This window comes from Hemicordylus capensis, chromosome 1 (genome assembly GCF_027244095.1).
Source record: "Hemicordylus capensis ecotype Gifberg chromosome 1, rHemCap1.1.pri, whole genome shotgun sequence".
NCBI classification, from domain to species: domain Eukaryota; kingdom Metazoa; phylum Chordata; class Lepidosauria; order Squamata; family Cordylidae; genus Hemicordylus; species Hemicordylus capensis.
The window spans coordinates 264,052,452-264,074,565 of record NC_069657.1 but is presented as its reverse complement, the minus strand read 5'-3'; the positions used below and the strand labels follow the sequence as shown (position 1 = coordinate 264,074,565).

The following is a 22,114-nucleotide window of genomic DNA, read 5'->3' as shown; positions in this document are numbered from 1 at the left end:
ATGAAGTTAAGAGAGCGCTCTCTTAACCCCATTTTTCTGACCGCCTACGAGCCCCAGCTGCTTGCAGCCGGAGCTGGGAGACCACGGGGCTCCTGGCCATTGTGAGGGGAATCCCCACAATGCACTGTGCACTCGTGTGGTGCATTATGGGAGCTTTGGGGAGTGGGATGATGCCTCCCAGCACCCCGACCCTCTGCACTGTCAGAGACAGCAGCTGCATATCTGGGCATGTGATCTCTATTCCCAGACCAACAGAGAGGATCGTCTGAGAGGTGAGCTTTTTGAGGCTTCTTCCCCTGCTCCTTCCAGCCCTTTCTCTTGGATCACGAGAAAGGGCTCATTGTCTCAGTTCTTTGTATGGGGCATGCTTTTCTATGTGAATGTCTTTATGTACTGGCTCGGGGATGAAGTCACGTTTGTTTGTCTGTTTCTTGCTTACTGCCTTGAATTCAAACTGAGAGGTTCTCCCTCTCTCTGCATAAAAGACTTTTAGTCAATTTATTGTTGTTTTTTTTCCATAGCCTATGTTTTAGTTAGTAATAAATATCAAACTTCTGTTTCTCAGTTAAAGTTGCTTCCTGTTCAATTATTTGTAGAGGTCAGGATACGTAATTACTCGGCAATAGGCTCCACTCCAACATATGCACACTCACTTGAGCATCAGAAATGAGCCTACATGTGTACACGTGTACATATGTAGGCTCAAATCAGACTCCGAGACAAACCCAAATGGGCCAGGAGTTGAGGTTTTCTCAGCAATGCTGCTACTCCACCCTCCACATTCATTCAACATGCTTTGAAGTCTGAAAAAGGCTGTTGGCCACTCTTCCAAAATGGCCCAGTGTGGAGACTAGCACCCCTTCCTTAATCTACTTTTTTGCAAGTATGCTTAGGATTGTGCTCAGGGAGACAGTGCTCAGATGATGGGACCCTTAAGGGACCCTTAATGAACCTGCAAGCTAGACAGATCATGGCAGAGCCATCTAAAAACAATAGTACAAAAGGAAATGGGGCAGGCCCTCTCCTATTATTCAAGCACTGCTGAGAGTTTTAATGAGCAATAGCTGTCACTCATTAAGAATGCTAAAAAGTGTAGGTTAATCTAATCCTTAAGGCTTGCACAAATTCAGTAAAGGGGAAGGACTACTAGAGGGAGTAGCTCTCACCTTTCAAATGTCTCTAAGCTGAGAGAAAAACCCAGAAGGGCTGTGAGTATGAGGGCAGGAAAGCAGCCTCCTGATACCCATTTCTTACCCAAAAGAGCTGGGATGAATATTCATCCATTTCTGTTTTTACATCAAAAGTTGCCCTTTCATCAAGGTAGAACTTTTACTTGAAAAAGCAGGTAACCTATTTGAAAGTGTGGTGTTTTCGAGCAGTTAAAACAAAGAAACTATAAAGTTCCTAGGCAGATCATAAAGGGACTTCTTCCAGCTACCCCAGGCCTTAGATGATTATGGCTCAGAAGAAGCTATATCTCTGGTCAATTCACAGTTTCCACATACCAAGAGTGGCTATTATTATAAATTAAATAGCCCCTGCATCCTAGGTATGCACAGCTATGAAATGTACAGAATTTAAGTATGCTTAGAAATGGGTGAAAGAAATACATGCTAAGCCAGCTTGATGAGGTTGGGTCCCAGGCTGCTAGCTGTATTTAATACCCCTAGACCATAGCCCTATTCACATGTTATGTTCACCACATGTACAATCTGTGTACAGCATACACATGTTCAGATCTGCATACATGTACAATTATTCACACATGTTCAACACACTTACAGTAGTACATGTCTTGCTCTACTCTGCAGTCTATTCATTCATTCATTTACTTTATTATAGCCAACGGCCTCTCAATACAACAAAACCACACAAAAAACTATACATCACATCAGTGGCATCAAAAGAAACTGCAATAGGAACAATACAATAAGAGTATCATACATAAGAAAGTTTTCAATAGATAAAATTTGTTCACCCTTCTAATATGCCATGCTTGCATCTAGCCTCTCAACATATCTTCTGCGAAGTTTACTTGCAATACAAAGAAACTTGGCAACTCTTGCAGAGATGAAATCATCTAAGTCTGCAAGTAAAAACTCCACTTTCTCCTGGCCTGAGGTCAATCTGCGATCTCTTAAAAGGGGAGAAATTAATTATTCTCTTAGCTCTTATAAAAACAACAATGCAACAAAACGTGTTCAGTAGATTTAACCTCTCCTGCATGACACGGGTACAATCTCTGGAGAGAGGGGATTTTCTGGAATCGCCCTTCCGGGACAGCAGAAGGAAGGGCATTGAGTCTGGCCGCAGTCATTGCTCTACGATGTTCAACAAAGGATAGCTTTATCAAGTATCTAGCTGGGAGCCGTCTATCAATTTGGGCCCCCTTAAAAACCCCAGATCTTATTTTACTAGCATCCTCCTGCCTGGCAATGTCCATTATATTTTGGTTTATGGCATCTGAGGCCTTCTCGAGGCCCATCTGTCTTATCACCAAAAATGAAAAACCCAACCTGCTCAATCTATTGTCAATGACCCATTTCCATTGGGTCTTATAAAAGAATCTTCTAGGACTAGCGGGTCAAGCCCATCAGGGCAGAAAAACAACTTGGGCCAAAAACTGAACAAGGCCTTCCAAATTCTGGCCTCAACAGTAGGCCAGCCCACTTCCAATCTGAGGCATGCGTTGGGAACAGACTGGGCGACCCTCAGTATACCCCTGAGGAATTTAGTTTGAACAATTTCCATCCTCCGAAAGTTAGTGTAGGCGTCCATCTGCGCATCCACCATAAGTAGGGCCAAAACTTTGGCCTTGAAAAGTTCAAGGGCCACCTGAACTGATTGGGCACGTTTTCTGGTATACAAAGAATGGATTGCCGTGGCAACTCTTTGGGCGCTGAGACTTACATAATCCCTATGGGCAGCAAAACTCTTGTTTGCTTGCGGGACCCATCCTAACTATTTAAATTGCCTCACTTGCTCCAATTTATGACCATTTAAGGACCAAGTACAATTTCAAGGTCTGTTTAAGAAAACCATAATTTTGGTTTTGTCATAATTTATGGATAGCTCCTGGGTGGTACAATAATCTGCCAACTCCCGTAACGCTCTTTTGAGACCAATTTGAGTTCTTGAAACTAATGCGGCATTGTCCGCATAAAGTAAAACATTGATGTGTCTGCCAGCTAATTTAGGCGGATGGAACTCTAGTTTCTTCATGTGGGTGACTAGGGAATTAATATAAAAATTAAAAGACATAGGGGCCAAAATGCACCCTTGCCGAACCCCCCTGTCTCATGATAATTGGCCTAGTCACCTGGCCTCTGTTGTTAAGCCAGACCCTTAATGAAGTATCATCATGAAGTTCAAATACCAAGTTTCTCCCATAGCCTACCTCTCAGGACCGAATCAAATGCGAACTTTAAGTCCACAAATGCTGTATATAATGCGTCTGGGGCCTTCCCCGAATATTTTTCTGCCAGATGTTGTAACACAACTATCAAGTCTATAATCTACCTTCCAGCCCTAAAGCCATTTTGTTCCTCGGCAAGAATCTGGTTGTTATCAAGCCACTCCATGAAATGAACAAGAAGATGCCTGGCATATGATTTGCCTATAAAACTTAGAAGGCTGATAGGGCGGAAGTTCCCTGGTTGGCCCCTTTGACCTTTCTTATAAATTGGAACTATAATCGCCGACTCCCAATCTTTGGGAATCAGGGCTGTCCAATCGATGTGCGAAAAGAGGGCTGCCAATATTGGGGCCCACCACTCCAAGTTGTTCCTAATACACTCCACCAAGATATAGTCTGGCCCAGGAGTCTTACCCGCTTTAAACTGATTTACCAGAGATACTATATCAGAGCATGAGACCAGCGGCCAAACTGGACATTCCTCCAGATTGACCAACATTGGCGGGGAGGGCCATTCATCCGAGCCATATAGTCTGGAAAAATTGTCTTCTCATACAGCTGCTGGAATTCGAGGTTCGGTTCTGGATATTCCCCTTCCCATAAATTGGATAACATCAAAAATAAGAGTGGTTTTTTTGTTGGGCGGCAAAGATCAACTGCTGGCAGTCCGCTCTGTCTGCCTCAATTTTTTTTTACTCTGATAAGTTTTTTATATGCACTCTTCAGATGTAATAAACTCTGCAGTCAAGGGAGTCAGTACCCAGGTTTGCTTTTAAAATGAACTTATGTACATTCATTCATTAACCTAAAAACCTGTACATGTCTGAATAAGGTTTCTAACAGTACTGGGATAAGATGGGCTGTTACCATTGTGATGAAAAAATAGGTGTCCTAAGGGGAAACATATGGGCAGACATCCAGGCTAATACAGCACAGGTGCTATGGGGGAGGGTGATTTTAGCCATTCTCCCCTTCCCTCTGAAGCCTCCTGAAAATATGGCCCAGAAGGCCATGCACCGTTAGACTGAATATTAGCCATTGCTCTTTCTCTGAAACCCTATCTTGATTCCTAGAAACTCTATATACATATTTAAGAAATCTGGTCTACATTCCCCCTTGTGGAGGTTAAATATGTCCCAGTCCCAGAAAATGGACTGAATCGTTTCATACTAGGAAACTTCCTCATGCCCTTTGCTAACTTGACAAAGGGACACATTCCAAAGTGGTGACTGTCATATTTAGCAGGGGGAGGCAATTGTCCCCAGCACAACATTCACTCCCTCCGCATTGATGGCTGTGGCTGATGTCTCTCCCTTGTGTTCCTTTTTAGATTGTAAGTCCTTTGAGACAGGGAAGCCTTCTCATTTCTTTTGCAAAGTAAACCGCTTTGTGAATTTTTGTTACTGCATATAAATCATTTTTGTTACAGCATATAAATAGCCTAAATAATAAAGAAACAACACCCAGTCTCTAGCTCTGGAAAACATGATACATTTTCTTCCATAAATGGTTTTGCTGCACTATTGCTATCCCCATGCATGTCAACATACCCTTGAAACAGCAGAAAAAGCCACACACGGGTGGAAGGATAATAACTGTAGCACATTTGTGATGTTGGTTTCACCACTCTTTGGCTTAATTATCAATGATCTGCGGAGTAAAAGAGAAACATATTTCATTTCGATAGGCTTATGGAAATTAAACAGTTTTGTACTTTGTGCAAGTGGTTTTTGTCTTGTGTATGTTGGTGTTCACTTACAGTTTCAAGTTGGTTACTGTTCAAAGCAGAGTACTGGACAGATTCTAAACCTAATGAGAACACTTGGTGATCCACCATAGGCTGTTCTTATATACTAACTAGGGAAGGGTGAACCATCTCTCAATCAGGCTCAGAACTGTGCTTATAAAAATGAACTATTCCCTCCCCCTCTATAACGCAGAAAATAGCTCATTTTTTTTTAAAAAAAATCCATTTCAGAGACTATTTCAGACCCTGTCATGCCCCCAGTGATGTCCCTGGGAGCACGATAGGATCCAGTCTACCCTGAAATGCCCCCATTCATACCAACATACCTCACCCACCCACCCACCTCCCTGCTCCCTCCTCCCCACTCTCTCCTCCCATTCCTGCCCTTGCTTTTAGGTGCCTAGAGATGGCAGCAGAGGAGCCATCTCTAGCTCATAGCCAGCGCCATGCAAACACACAGTTGTGCACTGGGTATTCATTCCTGCTGATGGTAGCAGCTTGTGCCTGCACCTGGGCAATGACTCAGTCAGAAACTGCATTTTGCTGACCCTGGCTGCCACCACTCCCTCCTCCTAGCACCTAAAAGGAAGGTGAGAATTCCTCTTCCTCCCTCCCTAATCACCATGCTCTGGCCTCTAGCATTTTTGCAAAGAGAACTAGTCACCACCTTGCCTCACTGGTTGCCACTGGACTCCACACCCTTTCCAGGTTTTTCTGCCTCACTCTTGAGGAGCTTTCAAAGGTCTTATCAAATAGAGTCTGGCTTACTCATGGCTACTTTTCATGTTATCTATGCAGCATGTAACCAGGATCGAAATCACAAGGAATACATCTAGGAAACACTGTTGGGCAAGGTTCACAGAAAGGAACAGAAGCAGCTCAAACACTGAAGAGACCTTCTACCATTTCTATGTGGGACCTATACAGGATTTCAGAGGGTCCTACAATTCCTGATAGATTGGGCCCAAGAGATAGTTTGGTAAGGTGTGCATCGTATCCTCATACCAGAGAATGTCCAGCTTCCTCTCATGAAAACAAACCACCCTGAAAGATGAAACCGATTTAAAAATGGATTTCATCAACACCTCGCTAAGCAGACAAACAAATAGCACACTGCGTCAAATTACAGCACTTGTACAAGTTACTTAAAAGCAATTATTGGTGCGTTGCCTTCCTTCATTCTTATGGGTATTGTTGTTTGGAGAGGAAGGATGAAAATGCTATATTTTAAAGTGGTTTTGTTGACTTTTCTGGGAGTGGGCATGTATCTTGGCTTCGAGCCAGCTATTACACCGTATTGTGCTCATCAGAGCATGAACGATAAGATCAATTAGCCTTCACCTAATGCCGCTCTTCTGTCCAACTCACTACCGTATGCTCACCAAAATAGAACAATGGAGCTGCATTAGCTCCCCTGAAGCTGTCTTCTAGGCCAGCGATTTTTAATGACTGTTCTGAGGAACTTTGGAAATCAATAGTTCCTCCATAAGAAGATAAGAAATGGTGAACAAGTTTCCCTGAAGCGTGTCTTGCCCATCATTACTGTTCTTCCCTCTGCCATGCACAGCCATGGGAGTGTGTACTCATTCACAGTTCATGCAGGGTGATAGTAAGGGTCCTTCCAGACAGCAATAAGTTGCCCTGTTCCTGTACTGTTCCAAGTGTGACTTTACTCACCCTCCACACACCCTCAGGCTTCTGTCATCCTTCCCAGCACTAGCTTATGCTCTGTTCAGATAAAGAGCAGGGTCTTAGCATGATTTTCTGTTCCACTTGCCAGTCAGCTCTTGCTTTCTGAGAAGAACCACCATTTGCCAGAAAAGTAGTAATCGATTCTTCTCGAAAAGCAAGACTTGACCGGCAGGCAGCACTGCAAAAATCACTTGGGGATGCTTGGCATCTGAACAGAGTGTAAATTCATGCTGGGAAGGATGACAGAAGCCTGCAGGAGTGTGTGGAAGAGGAGTAAATGCACACTTGGAACAGCACAACTTCGGGGCATAGCTAGGGGAGAGGGTGGCCTGTGTCCACCCCTCTCTCCAGCGGCCCCTTGGAGTGAGGGAGAGAATGAAGAAGATAGAGGGGGTGGAGGGGGGGGCCCTCAGGAGCTCAGGGGCCTGGGTTCTTTAAACCCATCCACTCAATTATAGCTACACCCCTGGCACAACTTATTGCTGTCTCTGGAAGGACTCTGAGATTCTATCAACTTGCTATTCAAAGCACTGTTGTGCTAAAATCTGGTGATGTTCCATTTTCTATTAACAATACTACTGTTTAGAAAACAGCAAAATATTATGTGAAACATTCCCTATGTTCCACTGTTTCATATTTTCCCCATGTCTGCTAATTGCCATTGTTGTTGATTCAATATGGCAGCCAATCAAAATATAAACAACATCCCTTTGTAATCCATGTGCTGATAGATACAAATATATCTGGATCTGTACATGGAAGGGAATCCTAGGTATAAGTCACCATCTTAAGAGAAATAGAAAATAGTCTTCATTCGTTTTACTTAAAACTACTTGGAGTTTTGTTTTGTTTTTATTTGTAAAGATATTGCCCTCTCCCCTCCCCCCCCAGCTCCATTGCTGTGATCCGATTGCAAATCTGATGGTCTAAAAAGCTGCCAGTTTAAGACCGGAGTTAAGGCTATCTCATTTTGGCTCAAGCTCCACAAAACTGGGAAATCGGTACCTAAAGCTGATGCCTTGACTGTTGTGCCACATGATCAGTCATGACATTGTGCAATGTCACCACTTGTGTTCACAATTTGCCCTCCATGCACCCACACATTTCCTTGGTCTTTGAGGCCCCAATCAAGACGGGGAGCGTGGAGTGCATGCAACCAGCAAATCTGCCCTACATTGCCCATCAATGTGCCTGGAACACAGTAAGGAGAAACAGCCGAGGAAGGAGCTACAGCAGGGATGCTGTGGGGAAGGGTAAGCTTAAGTACTCCTGCCCTTCCTCTCCATTTCTCTGCTCCAAATTACCATCTTCCAAAAGAGCATCTGATTACATGAAGCAGCTCTCAGGATTTAAAACACTTATCGGTATGTAATATTTCGTTCTTCCCTTTGATCTTTGTGAATGAGGCTCAGACTGAAACATGTTACGACCAGTATGTGTGCGTGAATAGGTTCAGGTCCAGACTGGGACCGTGGCATGAGGGAAGGAGAGGTGCAGCCCTTTCCCCCTGACCCATGCTTCAATCTCCAGAAAACTCCTCCCCCCATCCTATGCATATTTACTTTGGCCTAAGTCCCATCAAAATTAGTAGGATTTCTTTTTTCACAGTAAAAAAATTTAGGATACAAGATTAGCATCTGAAATCACAAGCAATGATCAAAGACTGGCTTCCCCCCACCCAAGGTCATTGCAGACTTTCATAAAATCCAACCAAGGCTATTTTTGTATATCTGTAAATATCTAAGCACATTTGATCATGGAATCTGTTTTTATCCATGTGCCCTAGAATGTGCAAATATTCACCATAAAAGGAAAGAACTCTTTGCAGGGCGTGAGGCGAAGAAAATTTTGAGGTGCTGTAATCTGGAACTTGACAAAGGATGGTCTTGCTTTAAAAAGAAAAGAACAGAATAATTTGGTTAGGCTGCTATAACATGAAAATTTTTTTTTCTTCATTCCAGAAATCAATTAGATGAATTAATCAGTGAGACCCCCAGCATCGGATGAGGATCTATACATACCAATGGGTGCTATGCATGCAGTTCCCCCCTTGATCCAGCTGCCAGAGCTGTGTCAGAAAACTGTTGATAGTAGCATTGAACAGCTGTTTGGGGAGGCACAGGCTGGAGGCACATTTAACTGGATCAGTTAAACACTACAGTATAATGTGGTTGGGAGAAAAGGTTGAAGATGAATGTCCTGGACAGAGAGGCATTGGGGGGGGAAATGACTTAATATTGTTGGGAGGGGGGCTGTAATGGGGTGAGAAAGATTTTCATTCATGTTTATTTTGATGTAAGTTTGCGTTCTTTTGATAACAATAAAATAATGGATAAGGGGAAAACTTGATCAGGGCATAACCGATCAATAAGAATAGCTGGGTTTTTTCCCCAGAGGAAGATATATTTTCTTTGAAGAAACAAGGAAAATCAAACTTAGCATAACTATAGCTTGCCTAAAGGTAGTAATGAGTTGTTGTTGTTTTTACCAAAACCCCCAACAATTTTAGTTTGGAGGGGGTTTACCCTCCCACAGTTCTGGAACATGCATCTTTAGCTTTAGTGGATTTTCACCTGACTTCCCATTGAGTGTGTGGCTAGCACTGGTTGCAGTTATGCATCAAGAGTTTCAGTTTCCCCAAACTCTGGTACATACCATCAACTGGGGAAAATAATTTTAATAGATTTTCATTCACCCTCACTGCAGAAGGTTTCCTGTGCTGCTGGTACAAATATGTCGGATTTTAAATCCCTCCCTCCCAAAATGGGGGTACATCTTCTTCAAAATGTCCAAATGAAAACAAAAGGAATAAATCATGGGTACTGGTATAGAAGTCACCTAATGGCGCAGCGGGGAAATAACATGCCTAGTGAGCAATTGGTTGCTGGTTTGAATCCCTGCTGGTATGTTTTCCAGACTATGGGAAACTCCTATATTGGGCAGCAGCGATATAGGAAGATGCTGCAAGACATCATCTCATACTATGTGGGAGATGGCAATGGTAAACGCTTCCTGGATTCTACCAAAGAAAACCACATGGCTCTGTGGTCACCAAAAGTCGACACCGACTGGACGGCACAACTTTACCAACTTTACTGGTATAGAAAACAGATGAATTAAAAACAAGTTAAAATAGAAACATATGCTAAAAACACCAACCCAATCAGATGAGAATCAACCAACTGCTAAAGTCTAATTGAAATAAAAATGTTTTATAATGGTTTTAAGGGATGATTCTTATATAACCTTTTGCACTTAGATGTCCATACTGCTGTAGAACATACACCCACACACCATGGGTTGGATCCAAAGAACCACAAGTGAAAGGAAAATAGCCAGTAGCACAGGTTCCCAAATGCTTGTGCAAAAGCGTATGTATGAGCGCACACAATGCTATAGAAGGTAGACTCTTAAGCTCCTGCTTCTGCTTAAGGCTGTGCAAGGTGAAGAGCCTTGAAAGCTTCAGCTTTTCTTTTCTTGCAAAAGGTTCCAGATTGGCCCCTCTATAAGCAGAAGATGTTTTCTGCATGCAGGAATGCATATTTGGATCCAGCCTCATGTCGAGTGTAAATTCAGGCCACTGCTTCAGTTTTTAAAAGAGACACATGCGCACCTTTCCGAACAGACAAGGAACTTGCGTAATTTGTAAGAGACAGATCACTGAGTACAAAAAGTCATGTAAAAGATCTGTGCTCAATAATCTCAGATTTGAACTTTTGGTAGATCTCCCATGAACAGAGGTCTACAGTTGTTGTCTGGTCAGTGAGAACATCTCTCTGCACAAATATAATATTTTGACTTGGCTCATAAGCAATAGGCTTGTGCACGATCACAAATCCTACTCCAATCTGATCCAAAACCATATATTTCAGTTTGGGGTTCTTTAGACCCTTCTGAATTTCAGTATCATTTTCGGTATCATATTTCCTTTAAGAAATCCAAAATCATTTAGAATAATTCCAATCTGAAATAGGGTTCCCAATTTTGGAGCAGAATTATCTCTGATATCCTCCAAAGTGGCCATTTCCAATATCTGCAAATGCATAGGCCTAATAAACAGTATTACTAAGATCTTATAATTGATATAAGATCTTAGTCAATGAAAGTCAAAGAGCACAGTGAAAAAGTGGGACTACGACTAAATGTAAAGAAGACTGAACTAATGACAATGGGTACAGCAACCAGCCTCAGAACTGATAATGAAGACACTGAAGTGGTGGATGGCTTCTGCCTTTTAGGAACAACCGTCAACAGTAAAGGATCCAGCAATCAAGAAATACGCCACAGACTAGCACTTAGTAGGGTTGCAGTGAAGGCTTTGGAAAGGATATTTAGATGCTGTGACAGGTCTATACCTACGAAGATTAGTATCGTTCGGACAATGGTTTTCCTCATGACACTCTATGGATGCAAAAGCTGTAATCTGAAGAAGCAAGATAGAAAAAGTATTGACACTTCTGAACTTTGGTGCTGGAGAAGACTTTTGACGATAGCATGGACAGCCAGGAAAAGAAACAAATGGATCCTAGAACAAATCAATCCAGAATTTTCACTCGAGACACAAATGACCAGGCTCAAACTATCATACTTTGGACACATTATGCGAAAACCCAGCTTCCTTGAGAAGTCCATAATGCTGGGGAAAGTTGAAGGAAGAGAAGATGAGGACAGCCAGCAGCATGCCCTCAACTCCTGCCTGTGGCTTCCAGCAGCATCTGGTGGACCACGGTGTGAAACAGGATGCTGTACTAGATGGGCCTTGGGCCTGATCCAGCAGGGCTATTCTTATGTTCTTATGACTCGATTATGACAGCAATGAATGCACCACTGAGAGACCTTAAAAGCCAAGTTGAAGACAGATCATCCTGGAGGAAATCTATCTTTGTGGTTGCTAAGAGTCAACACCAACTTGATTACACTTAATCAATCAATCAGCCAACCAACCAATCAATCAATATTTGATACTGGGAATCATGACAGAATGTAAGGGAACAAGCAATATCTTAATTAAGCTTAGAGATGTGAAGGCTTGGAAAAAATCTGTGGGGCGGGGAACTATCCCCCCCCCCCACCAAAACAACAACAACAACAATCCTGTTTTTTTTCTGGGGGATTTTCCCCAGGTCTTCACATTTCTAGTTATGCTGCATCCTAGCAGTTCAGGTTAAAAACAGCACCTTGAATTATCCTTGGAAGACAATAGGAAGCCAGTTCAGATGTATTACCACCATCATTTGTTCCATGTGTTTGGTGTGTGTTCCATGTGTGTTCCATTCCTGCTAAGAAGTAGAACATTGCATTCTGTAACTATTTGAATTCCCTGACAGGGTAGCCCCATGTAGAATGCATCATAGCAGTCTAACCTTAAAGCTACAAAGATATGGACAATAATTATTATGTCTGGATGTGATAGAAAGGATCATAGTCTCCAGATGGCATTGGTGAATGTCACTCCTGGCTAATGCTCCAAGTACAATAATGAATACCAGAGCACCTGGATACAGCTGTGAGCCTGAGACTCCAGAAGAGACTGCATTCCATCAATGGCAGGCATCTCTGTTCCTCCAGGTCACAGGGTCTGCCAACCCATCTTCTTTCAATCACCTCACCTGTATCCTGCCCCCAGCCAGTGCCAGACACTTAGGGCATAGACATGATACATAAAACCCTGAACGGCTTGGCCCCTGGGTATTTAAGAGAACGTCTTCTTTACCATGAACCCCACCATCTATTGAGATCATCTGGAGAGGTTCGTCTGCAGTTGCCACTGTCTCATCTGCTGGCTACTCAGGGACGGGCCTCCTTTGCTGTTGCCCCAAGACACTTCAATGTGCTCCCTACTGAAATAAGAGCCTCCCCATCTCTGACAACTTTTAAAAATCCCTTAAAGTCTCTTTTTTCACCCAAGCTTTTTAACTTGATTGTGGTTTTAAATTATTTTAAGGTTTTCATTTTCTTAAACCTCCCAGAGATGCAAGTTAGGGGCAGTCTACAAATTTAATAAGTAACAAAATAAATAATGTTTTTTAATTATTTATTTACATGTACACCTAAAATGTTTTAAGTGCACACACTTAAAAATGTGAAGGGCAAAGGCAACAAAGACATTTGCAAGCAAACATATATCATACAGAAACATTCATCATGGAGTCCTAGTGGGCTGCAACACCGTATTGAATGTGCATGCAGTGGCAAGCTTCAGTTTGCCTCTAAATAATGTATGAAATAGTGCCAAGTAAGCACTAAGACTTCTTGAACTTAGTCAGGTGGGTAAGTTGTACAGAACTGGACTTCATGAGCATCGTGATGGCAATGGAATCCTTCACCCTATGATCTCTCCCAACAGCTTCAGAGACACATTCCTAGGGTCTACTGACATGTCCCAGAAGACATAGGGTTGTTGTTTTTAAATTGTATTTATTTTATTTGTTTTGATGTACAGCCTGTCCCATCTCAGGAGCTTTGGTCATATAACAATGCAAAGGCATAGTGTCTACCAACAGAATAATATGTGAATACTGTTGAAAGATCCCATCTTTCTGCCATTTTAGCCCTGACTTTTTAAAACTAGAGATGTCTTACAACAATCACCTTTTCCCCAATGGATCACTCAGAGGTGATCCAATTGGATGCTGGTGGAGAGCTTCTTAACCGAGGAGGCTGCCTTTGAGAATGCCTCTCAGGGAACCCTTGCTTCCTGAACCTAGTGAACAGGGTTCCTGAGTTGCCTTGCCCCACCTGCTTGATTACACATTACAGGAAAGATTGCTAATTCACTCTGGGCTGTGGCAAATTCCTTTTGGAGAGAAGGAGTAGTAGCCAGTCATTTGAAGGAGGCTGTGGAAAGGCCCTCCTGTGGAAAGGCTGTGGTAAGGCCCTGAAGGACCCCCCTGAAGAATCCCTTGGATCTAAGAAATCCCAGGCCAGGCTTTAACCTCCACATCTGGGCAAGGTGATAGTGTAGGCCAGGGGGTCCCAATCTTGGGTCCCCAGATGTTATTGGACTACAAGTTCCATAATCCCTAACCACAACAGCCAATTCTTGTTGGGGATGAAGGGAATTGTAGTCCAACAACATCTGAGGATCCAAGGTTGAGAACCCCTGTTGTAAGCAGTGGCTGTCTAGCTCCAAACTCCAAACTCTCTTGGATGAAGCTGAATACCAGGACTCCTTGTAGTCTATCTTCAGGCTCCAGTTTGGAAATAGAAACTGCTGGACATGCTGGTGGTTAACCTTAATAGAGGTGTGTTTTTCTTAGCCTCCTCAGTGATGCTCAGCACCATTGATCACGGTCTCTTCCTGTGTTATTTGTTGAAATTGGGACTTGGAGACCCCCACATTCCACAGGTTCTCCTCTTACTTGTCTGGGAGGCTGGAGAAGAGGACATTGAGAAATTGTGCTTCACCTCATGCAAGGTGAATGAGGTTCTGCTGGGTTTTGCAAGGCTCAGGTTTGTTTCTTGTGCTACTATCTGTCTACATGGAGCCCCTGGGAGAGAACAGTCAAGGGATTCAGAGTTCAGTCTGTGCCATCAATAACTTCAGTGTTCGGCTGCTGTGCCAGTTGTGGCCTTTCCTGGAAAAGGCAGATCTGTCCATTGTCTTGGACACATACTAGTTTAGACTGTTGCAATGCACTTTATGTGGCATTGCCTTTCAAGAGTGTTTGGAAACTGCCACTAGGGCAGAATGCTGCTGACAAATTGCAGACAGAAAACCATTGTTTGGAGCATACAATTCCGTTACGTTTTGATCTACATTGCCTCCCAGTACATTTCAGAATCCAGTTCAAGGTGCTGGTTATTAGGGATGTGCACAGACCTGTTCAGAGGCCCTTTTATAGGCCTCTGAACAAGTTTGAACACTGGCCGGTTCGAACCGACCGGTGGGGGAGATCGGACTTTAAGGGTGGGGGCAGTTGCATTTACCCCTTCCCCTGCCGGCGTTTGGTACCTGTAAAATCCTTCAGGGCAGCAGCATACCTCCCTGCCGCCCCTTCTGGAAGTACCTGGAGTTGCGTGCGCGATCACAACATACACACACTAGGTACTTCTGGCCACTTCCGGCCGAAGAGGGGAAGGGGCAGCAGTGAGGTACATAAGTGCACCCCCCACCCTTAAAGTCTGACCCCCCACCCCTTCGAACCACCCCTGCTCAGTTCCATGCACATCCCTACTGGTCATCACCTTGACACCCTGAACAGTCTGTGTCTGAAGTATGAAAGGATTGCCTACTCCTGCATGGTCCTGCCCATTCCTTGATATCTGCTGGAGAGACTCTGGTCTATATCCCATGACCATACACAAGACAGGGCCTTCCCAGTCATGGCACTCAGCCTTTGGAACGCTTGCCCTCTGAAGCACACCTAGGCCCTCCCCTTTTAAAAGTTCAAAGGTTAGTAAAGACCTCCGTGTTTATGTAGTTTAAGATGCTCCCACAAAATTGATGTTATGGCCCTTTTGTTGATTGTGTTTTGATGTTTCTGTTGTGTTGTCACTGGTCTTTTTTGTTAATTTTATTATATTAGTTGTTTTATATTTTTGTATGACTATATGTTGCTTTAAGGGCCCTCAGGCTGAACAGCAGCATGTACACTTAAAAAAATATATGATAAAATAAACAAGAAATATGTTCACTCAGCCATATTCACTCAGCATTCTGGAAAGCACTTTGTAGAGGCCATGTCTGGAGAGGAGATCTGTTCACTGCAGCTATTGCTCGACAGTCTTAAAAATGAACTATGACTCAATCAGTCAACTTTGGCATGAGTCACAAGCTAGTTGCAATCTAGTCATCTTCATTTTTGAGCACATAAAGCTGCTGCTTTCTACTGAGTCAGGCCACTTGTCCATCTAGCTTAGTATTATCTACACTGGCTGGCAGAGGCTCTCTGGAGTTTGAGCTTTCTGGAGCCAACATTACTTGAAGCTGCCAGGCAGGGCCAATGTCAGCGTCTACTGGGCCCCGTGGCAAGGCCAGACCATGGGCCTCCACCTCTTGACAGCCGTCTCAAGGGCTTGCTTAGTAGATGGGCAGCAGAAGCTCCAGGTTCTCTCCTCTCCCCACCCTTGGAGAGCAAGATTAAAGAGGAGCCACAGCTGAGACCTTCCAGTGGTGACTCCATCTCCTCTCCTGCTCTCCAAGGATGGAAACAAAGAGGAACCAGAACTGAGGCCTTCAATGGCAACATCGCCTTACTCCCACCAGGCAAGAGACTTTCTTGTGGGGTCTGATGCAGGCGCCTTTGAGAAAGCCCATTGGCTGATGGGGAAGACTAGGAATTACCATATGACTTAAGACTTGCTCAGTGGCTTCTCCCACTGTTTCTCCATTGCAATTGATTGGTCAATGGCAGCATTCCCTTTTCAGGGGGATACTCCCATTGGCCAGTGGAAGGTGCCCAACAAGAAAAGCAGCAGCAGCAATAACTGACTCATGGCCAGAGGTGCACCTAGGTAATTTTGGAAGCCTTTGGAAGCCCCCGCCCACCCGCCCCCGGCCGCAAGTTAAGCATCATTTTTTAACAGTTCGGTTTTTGAGGGCACAAACCATACCACTCATGACAGACTAAAGACGATTTGGGGGCACACCCAGGGGTTGTGGAGGCCCTGGACTTCTGCTCATGGCCCTGACATGGGTGATCAGCTGTCCCAGGTGTGCCTCAGGCCTGGGCCCTTGGGCCTCTGCCTTCGATCTGCAGCACTGGCCATGAGACCAGGGATTGAAATCGTGGTGCAACGACTGTGCTTTGCTACTGAGCTACAGCCCCTCTCCCCCTTGCTTCTTTATCTATCCCACATCCTCTGGAGATCAGGGGAAGTGTGGCAGTGGACAGGAATGCTCAGAGGGAAACATCTTGGCAACCCTCCTCATCCAGTTATGGATTTGTAATAATCACAACGTGACCTTATCTTGAATTGAGTCTTGGGTTATACGACATCTTTTTAGTTATCACTGTCCTGGCTTTAAATAGCATCAGGAAGAGATCAGGGCTCCACACCAAAATGAGGCAGGGGAGAAATTCTACAGACAATCCTAGGTAAAGATAAAGTGTGCCGCCGAGCTGGTGTTGACTCCTTGTGCCCATAGAGCCCTGTGGTTGTCTTTGGTAGAATACAGGAGGGGTTTGCCATTGCCATCTCCCATGCAGTATGAAATGATGATGCCTTTCAGCATCTTCCTGTATCGCTGCTGCCCAATATAGGTGTTCCCCATAGTCTGGAAAACATACCAGCGGGCATTCGAACCAGCAACCTCTGGCTTGCTAATCAAGTCATTTCCCCACTGCACCAACCCTAGCCTGCCTCTATTGCTTTGCTGGAATCCCCCCTCCCCATTCTGCTGTTCTCTTCACCATAATTTAAGTTGCATCCCTCCCATTCCCTTCCCCCCCAGATAACAATAAAGAACTACACTCTGCCATCAAAAAATCAGAACTTTGCATCCAAAGAAAGGCTCTCTGGAAACAGGTTCTCTTCCAGGCATACTGAGCTGCCACACTTAATGTACTTTACTCAAAAGAGAGTGCCTAAATGAAACCATCCAGGCAAATGTAAGGGGACGAAAGAGGAAAAGAGGACTGTCAGCATTTACTTACATGCAGTATATCCTTCCCCTAAACAAATGGCTTCACTCAGCTCCTAGTCAGTCACTTTGCATTGCTGGAGCAAAACCAAGATTCCTGAAAATAACCCAACAGAAGGCAAACCTACACATACAAATATCTCTATTGATTTGTCAAGCCGTCACATAAACTGAATTTTTTCAATGAAAGTCTGAGAAACTCACCACCAGCATTCATCCTGTTGAAGCTAGTCCTCTATTTCAGACGTTGCTGCCTGAGTTCAATAATGTTTTGCATTTGTTTTGGTTCTGGGCTGTTCTCTCCTTCAAGTAAACATGTCTTCTCACTTGATAACTGCAGGCAGAAATCCCCTTTCCTCCAAGAGACACAAGAAAAGCACTCTGTGGACTTTCCCAGGACTCTACCTGTAGCGTTATTCATATGACTCCTCCCCTCCCAGTTGTTCCAACCCAGACCATCATTTATGTTCCGACATTTTCAGTGAGACAGTTTTTCTCAATTACATCACCATAGACTGTACCTACAAGACGCATGCAGATTTAAGCTCCATTTCAAGGCACAAAAACTGGCTCTCTCTTTGTATTGTTATTTGAAGTTGTGTGGGGGTTTTTAAGGCTAGAAAACAGTATGAAATGTGTTCCAGAACCAAAAGCTGGAATCAGCTCCTGTACTGGATTCAAAACTAGTGACTTAATTAATCAGTACATCAGGATAACAGCAATATGTTGCTCCTACAGAATAAAGAACTTAAGAAAGCTAGAAATAGTGGCCTGATACACAGCCTGATGCATGTCCCTACAGAGCTGCTACACACCATGATGGGGCTGCTGTGTACAGTGGTGTAGCAAACTCTGAAGGGGCCTGTGTGCAAGAATTGGACAAGAGCCCCATTGGATAATTTCTGCATAGGCAACAATGGGAATTTCACATGGTGTTCCTACATGATGATAGCATTAAACGTGTGGATGTTCAAGGAGGTCAGTCCACCTGATGATTTTTAATGATTTTTAAAGAGTTTATTTAAATAATATTAATAATTAAAAATCAATATGCATGTAAGTAGTTCAAGCTGGGTTCAAGCCCAACTTGAAGGGAGGGGGTGTTGAAAATTTTTTTAAAAAACAAAAATTACTGCCTGGTCTGGTGGCCTCCAGGAGGTGCTGCCGCAGCCATGGAGGATCTCCAATGGTCCCCACTCCCCCCGGTCTTTTTAGGACCGGTTTGGGGCTTTTCAGTCCTCTGCCTGCTCACGATGGCCATTTTGAAGGTGATGCAAATGGCCTCTGCACACACACGGAGGTCATTGTAATGGTGGCCGTGCATGCCAGAGGTCTAAAAAGGGCTGCACCGTAACCAGCCTGTCCTTTGGGAGGCCAGTGGGGGGGAGTGGAAGGAGCCCTCCCCCCCACACCATCCCCAGCATGGTTGCCTCTGCTTTCCCCATCACCGTCCCATCCCCAGCTTGTTTTTAAAGGTAAAAAACTACAAAACTACCTTTTTCCTTCCCACCCCCATCCATTTGGCCCTTTACTTGTAAAGAGGAATCCTTGCCAGGTTCCCCTTAAAATAAGGTTGGGGACCCCTGCTATATTGTGTACCTTTCTCCCATCAAAACCAGTTACTTGTTCTGCAAGGGGAACATGCAAGGATAGATTCTCAAGTGGAGTTGTGTATTCAGTCAACTGCTGCATGAAGGATCTGTGAACTGGGGCATTAATCCAACATTCGCATTAGGAGAGGAATAGAACAAAACCACCTTGCAGCATGATTCCTTGATTTGTAATGAATTAAACAAGAGGCTTAACTTCAGTTGCTAAATAACTTTAGTTTATTTGTAAAGATGTTTCTACAACTTATTTATTTACTTACTTACTTACTTACCTATTTATTAGTACTAGCTAACAAGGTAACAGACATTTCTGTAAGAAGGGGAGCAAAACCAACCGAACTGATAAAACTGTAGTATATATGTCCTATCTCTTTAAGATTAAGTTGTGTTTGGTTGGGTGTGGCTTAGCTTTCTGTTTTCTAAGCGCAAGCTGCCCAGAGTTTGTTGTAGTCTTGTCTGAATAAAGAAGGCTTTGAAACCTCCTTTGTCTCCTGCTCCTTCAGGCCCAAGGTCAGGCCCAAAAAGTGACTGGCTGTGAGTATGCCGAACAGTGGCGCACCTAACTGGTGCCTAACCCGTGCCTGGACTGCCCCTGCCATGAGGCCCCCCCTGCATGTTGGCAAACTGCCAAAAGTTACCTTACTTTAGCTGCCCATAAGCATGGCCAGGGGGTGGGGGGGGTGAGCTGAGCAGGCCTCCCCCCACCCCATGGCGGTGGGGCAGGCGGAGCGGCCACTGGGCCGGCCTGCCTGCCTGGCCTAGCAGTCCTTGCGAACTGCGAGGCACTTCTTCCTGAGCAGCCATGCTGGAATGCCTCGCAGTTTGCAAGGATCACTGAGCCAGGCAGGCAGGCCCCGCGGTCACTCCATCCACTGCCACAGTACTGGGGTAGGCCTGTTCACCTCATCCCCTGCCCCCCAGCCATGCACATTGGTGGCTAAAGTAAGGTAACTTTGGGCAGTTCAGCCTGGCATGGCAGTGGCAGGAGGCCCCTGGAGGCTCCCCTGCTCCATTGGAGCCCCCCCCCCGGACCTTGGAGGCCATGGGCCAGGTCCCCAAGGTCCAGGGGTTAGAGCGCCTCTGATGCCCAACAACCTTACCTAAGGGAAGATACTCCATGGTGTCAGAAGTGGGCCTGCACCTTTAGCAAGCTTGAAGTATTGGGCACGGTAGGCCTAGACTTGGAGAAACATGCTCATAATGGGAGCTTTTAAGCCCTCTTCTGAGTTATGTTTGTCTAGCAACGTGGGGGGGAATTGGAGAAGATGAGAACAAAAGTTTCATCTGTATCTGATTTTGACTAATTCCGAGGATAAACCAGAAGAGTATAGGATTGCAGTTCTGCATTGTATTGGTGCAAAGGCCTAGGAAATATATAACAACATGCAGAATGTTTATGTAGATTCTGCCAGGAAGACCTTGGAAGAAGTCTTGAGAGCTTTTAGAACTCTTTGAGGCGGATCTCACAAACGCCAAAAAGTGGGCTAAGGGAGCCTAGCCCGCTTTTTGGCAGTCGTGTCCTGCCATGGGAGCCAAGCAGCTCCCGGCAGCAAACCGCCCTAAGTACCCCTCCCCTTAGCCCAGGTTAGCGGATCGTGTGCTGCCGCGGCGTGGCAACTCACGAGGAGACCCCCTGACCAGGAGGCTAAAAAGCAGCCTCCCGGCTCAGGTGTGCCTCTGGCATGCTCTGCGCACTTGTGTAGAGCATGCTGGAACTTCCAGGAGGCTGTGTGGACCCTGAACTCCCAAGACCCCGCTGGCTCTGTGACGGAGCCGGCAGTCGTTTGAGTGGCCAATCCGGCTGCCCAGGCCAGAATGCAGGATCATCTGCAGGGAGAGCAGGCTAAACCCTCTCTCCCCACTCAACCCCATCTGGCAGTTCCCGCGGATCATGGGAACCGCCTCATTGTGAGCCAAAGAAAAACTGTTTGAAGTTTATCAGTTCTGGCAGATCAAATGTGTTGAAGCAGAGGGAATTGATAGTTCTGTTACCTTGCTGAGAAGCAAAGCGCAAAATTGTGAGTTTGGAGCCTCAGAAGACCTGATGATAAGAGATAAGATTGTTTCCAGTATTCCTGATTGCAAACTGAAGGGAAAATTGTTAGGGCATTCACACCTTAAACTCTCTTAAGCTATAGATATGTGCAGAGCTCAAGCCCTTGCTCATGCACAAGCACTTGCGATGGCCACTGAGACTCCGATCCCCATTCATGTAGCGAGCCAGAAGGAAATGCAAGCCCCTTTATAGCAGAAGGCAGGAAAGCCTTCAGTAAAGCAAACAGCTTTAAAAGACAGGTTTTCAATGCTGCATTATTCTTGCAACAGGTGTGGAGGCATGCATACGCCTAGGGGCTGTCCAGCTTTTGGAGCTACGTGCTACAAATGTGATGGGCTAAATCGTTTTGCAAAGATATGTACATGGTGATCTCAGCAAGAAAAATGTTTAAATTCCCTGTTTGTGGGGATGGTATCAGCACCCCAAACTACAGGGGATTCACCATGGTTCACTGCTATTAACACAGCAGATGTGACTGTGTCATGTAAACTTGATACTGGAGCCAAGACAAATACCATACCTGAAAATATCCTCTTTACCATCAAGTATGCAGAGAGTACCAGTGGATGTGATCCTGGTGGCCTTTGGGGGAGCCAGGATCAAGTCTACAGGTGCAATTACAGCACATTGCAAGGCTAGTTCTCATGACACTACTTTAACGTTTTATATCACGGGAGATGAACCACCTTTTATTAGGCAGGCAAGCCTGCATTGCACTTGATCTTGTAAGGAAAGTGCATGGTGACTCCTGTAGTGGCCACTAAGGAATGATGACCTGTTGAAGACATACTGTGATGTTTTTGAGAGGCTTGGTCAGTTCCCATGTTTATGTAAATCCTCAGGTACTGCCAGTGATTCATGGATGTCGGAAGATTCCATATACTATAGTGTCCAAACTTAAAGATACTTTAGATCATCTGGATAAGATGAGTGTTATTTCCAAGGTTACAAATTCAACAGCATGGGTCAGTAGCCTTGTCATAACTTTAAAAAAAAGGATGGCTCACTT

At 44.6% G+C, this 22,114-nt stretch overlaps 1 protein-coding gene across 4 annotated transcripts in view; it reads right to left on the bottom strand.

Annotated features, from left to right (window-relative positions):
* The window catches only part of GABRP (gamma-aminobutyric acid type A receptor subunit pi), a 53,193-nt gene extending 32,796 nt beyond the window's left edge, over positions 1 to 20,397 (bottom strand). The window contains exons 1-4 of one of the 4 annotated variants that reach the window (XM_053292616.1): positions 20,150 to 20,397; positions 17,644 to 17,795; positions 8,658 to 8,743; positions 4,966 to 5,065 (exon numbers count right to left, since the gene is read on the bottom strand). In XM_053292616.1, the coding sequence (XP_053148591.1) occupies positions 4,966 to 5,021 (56 nt within the window). In that variant the 5' untranslated portion in view covers positions 5,022 to 5,065; positions 8,658 to 8,743; positions 17,644 to 17,795; positions 20,150 to 20,397. Of the gene's footprint in view, positions 1 to 1,978; positions 2,104 to 4,965; positions 5,066 to 8,657; positions 8,744 to 17,643; positions 17,796 to 19,321; positions 19,398 to 20,149 lie in introns of those variants that run through there. The other 3 variants (XM_053292629.1, XM_053292626.1, XM_053292638.1) reach the window with 3 other exon arrangements.
* Positions 20,398 to 22,114: the final 1,717 nt, after the last annotated feature.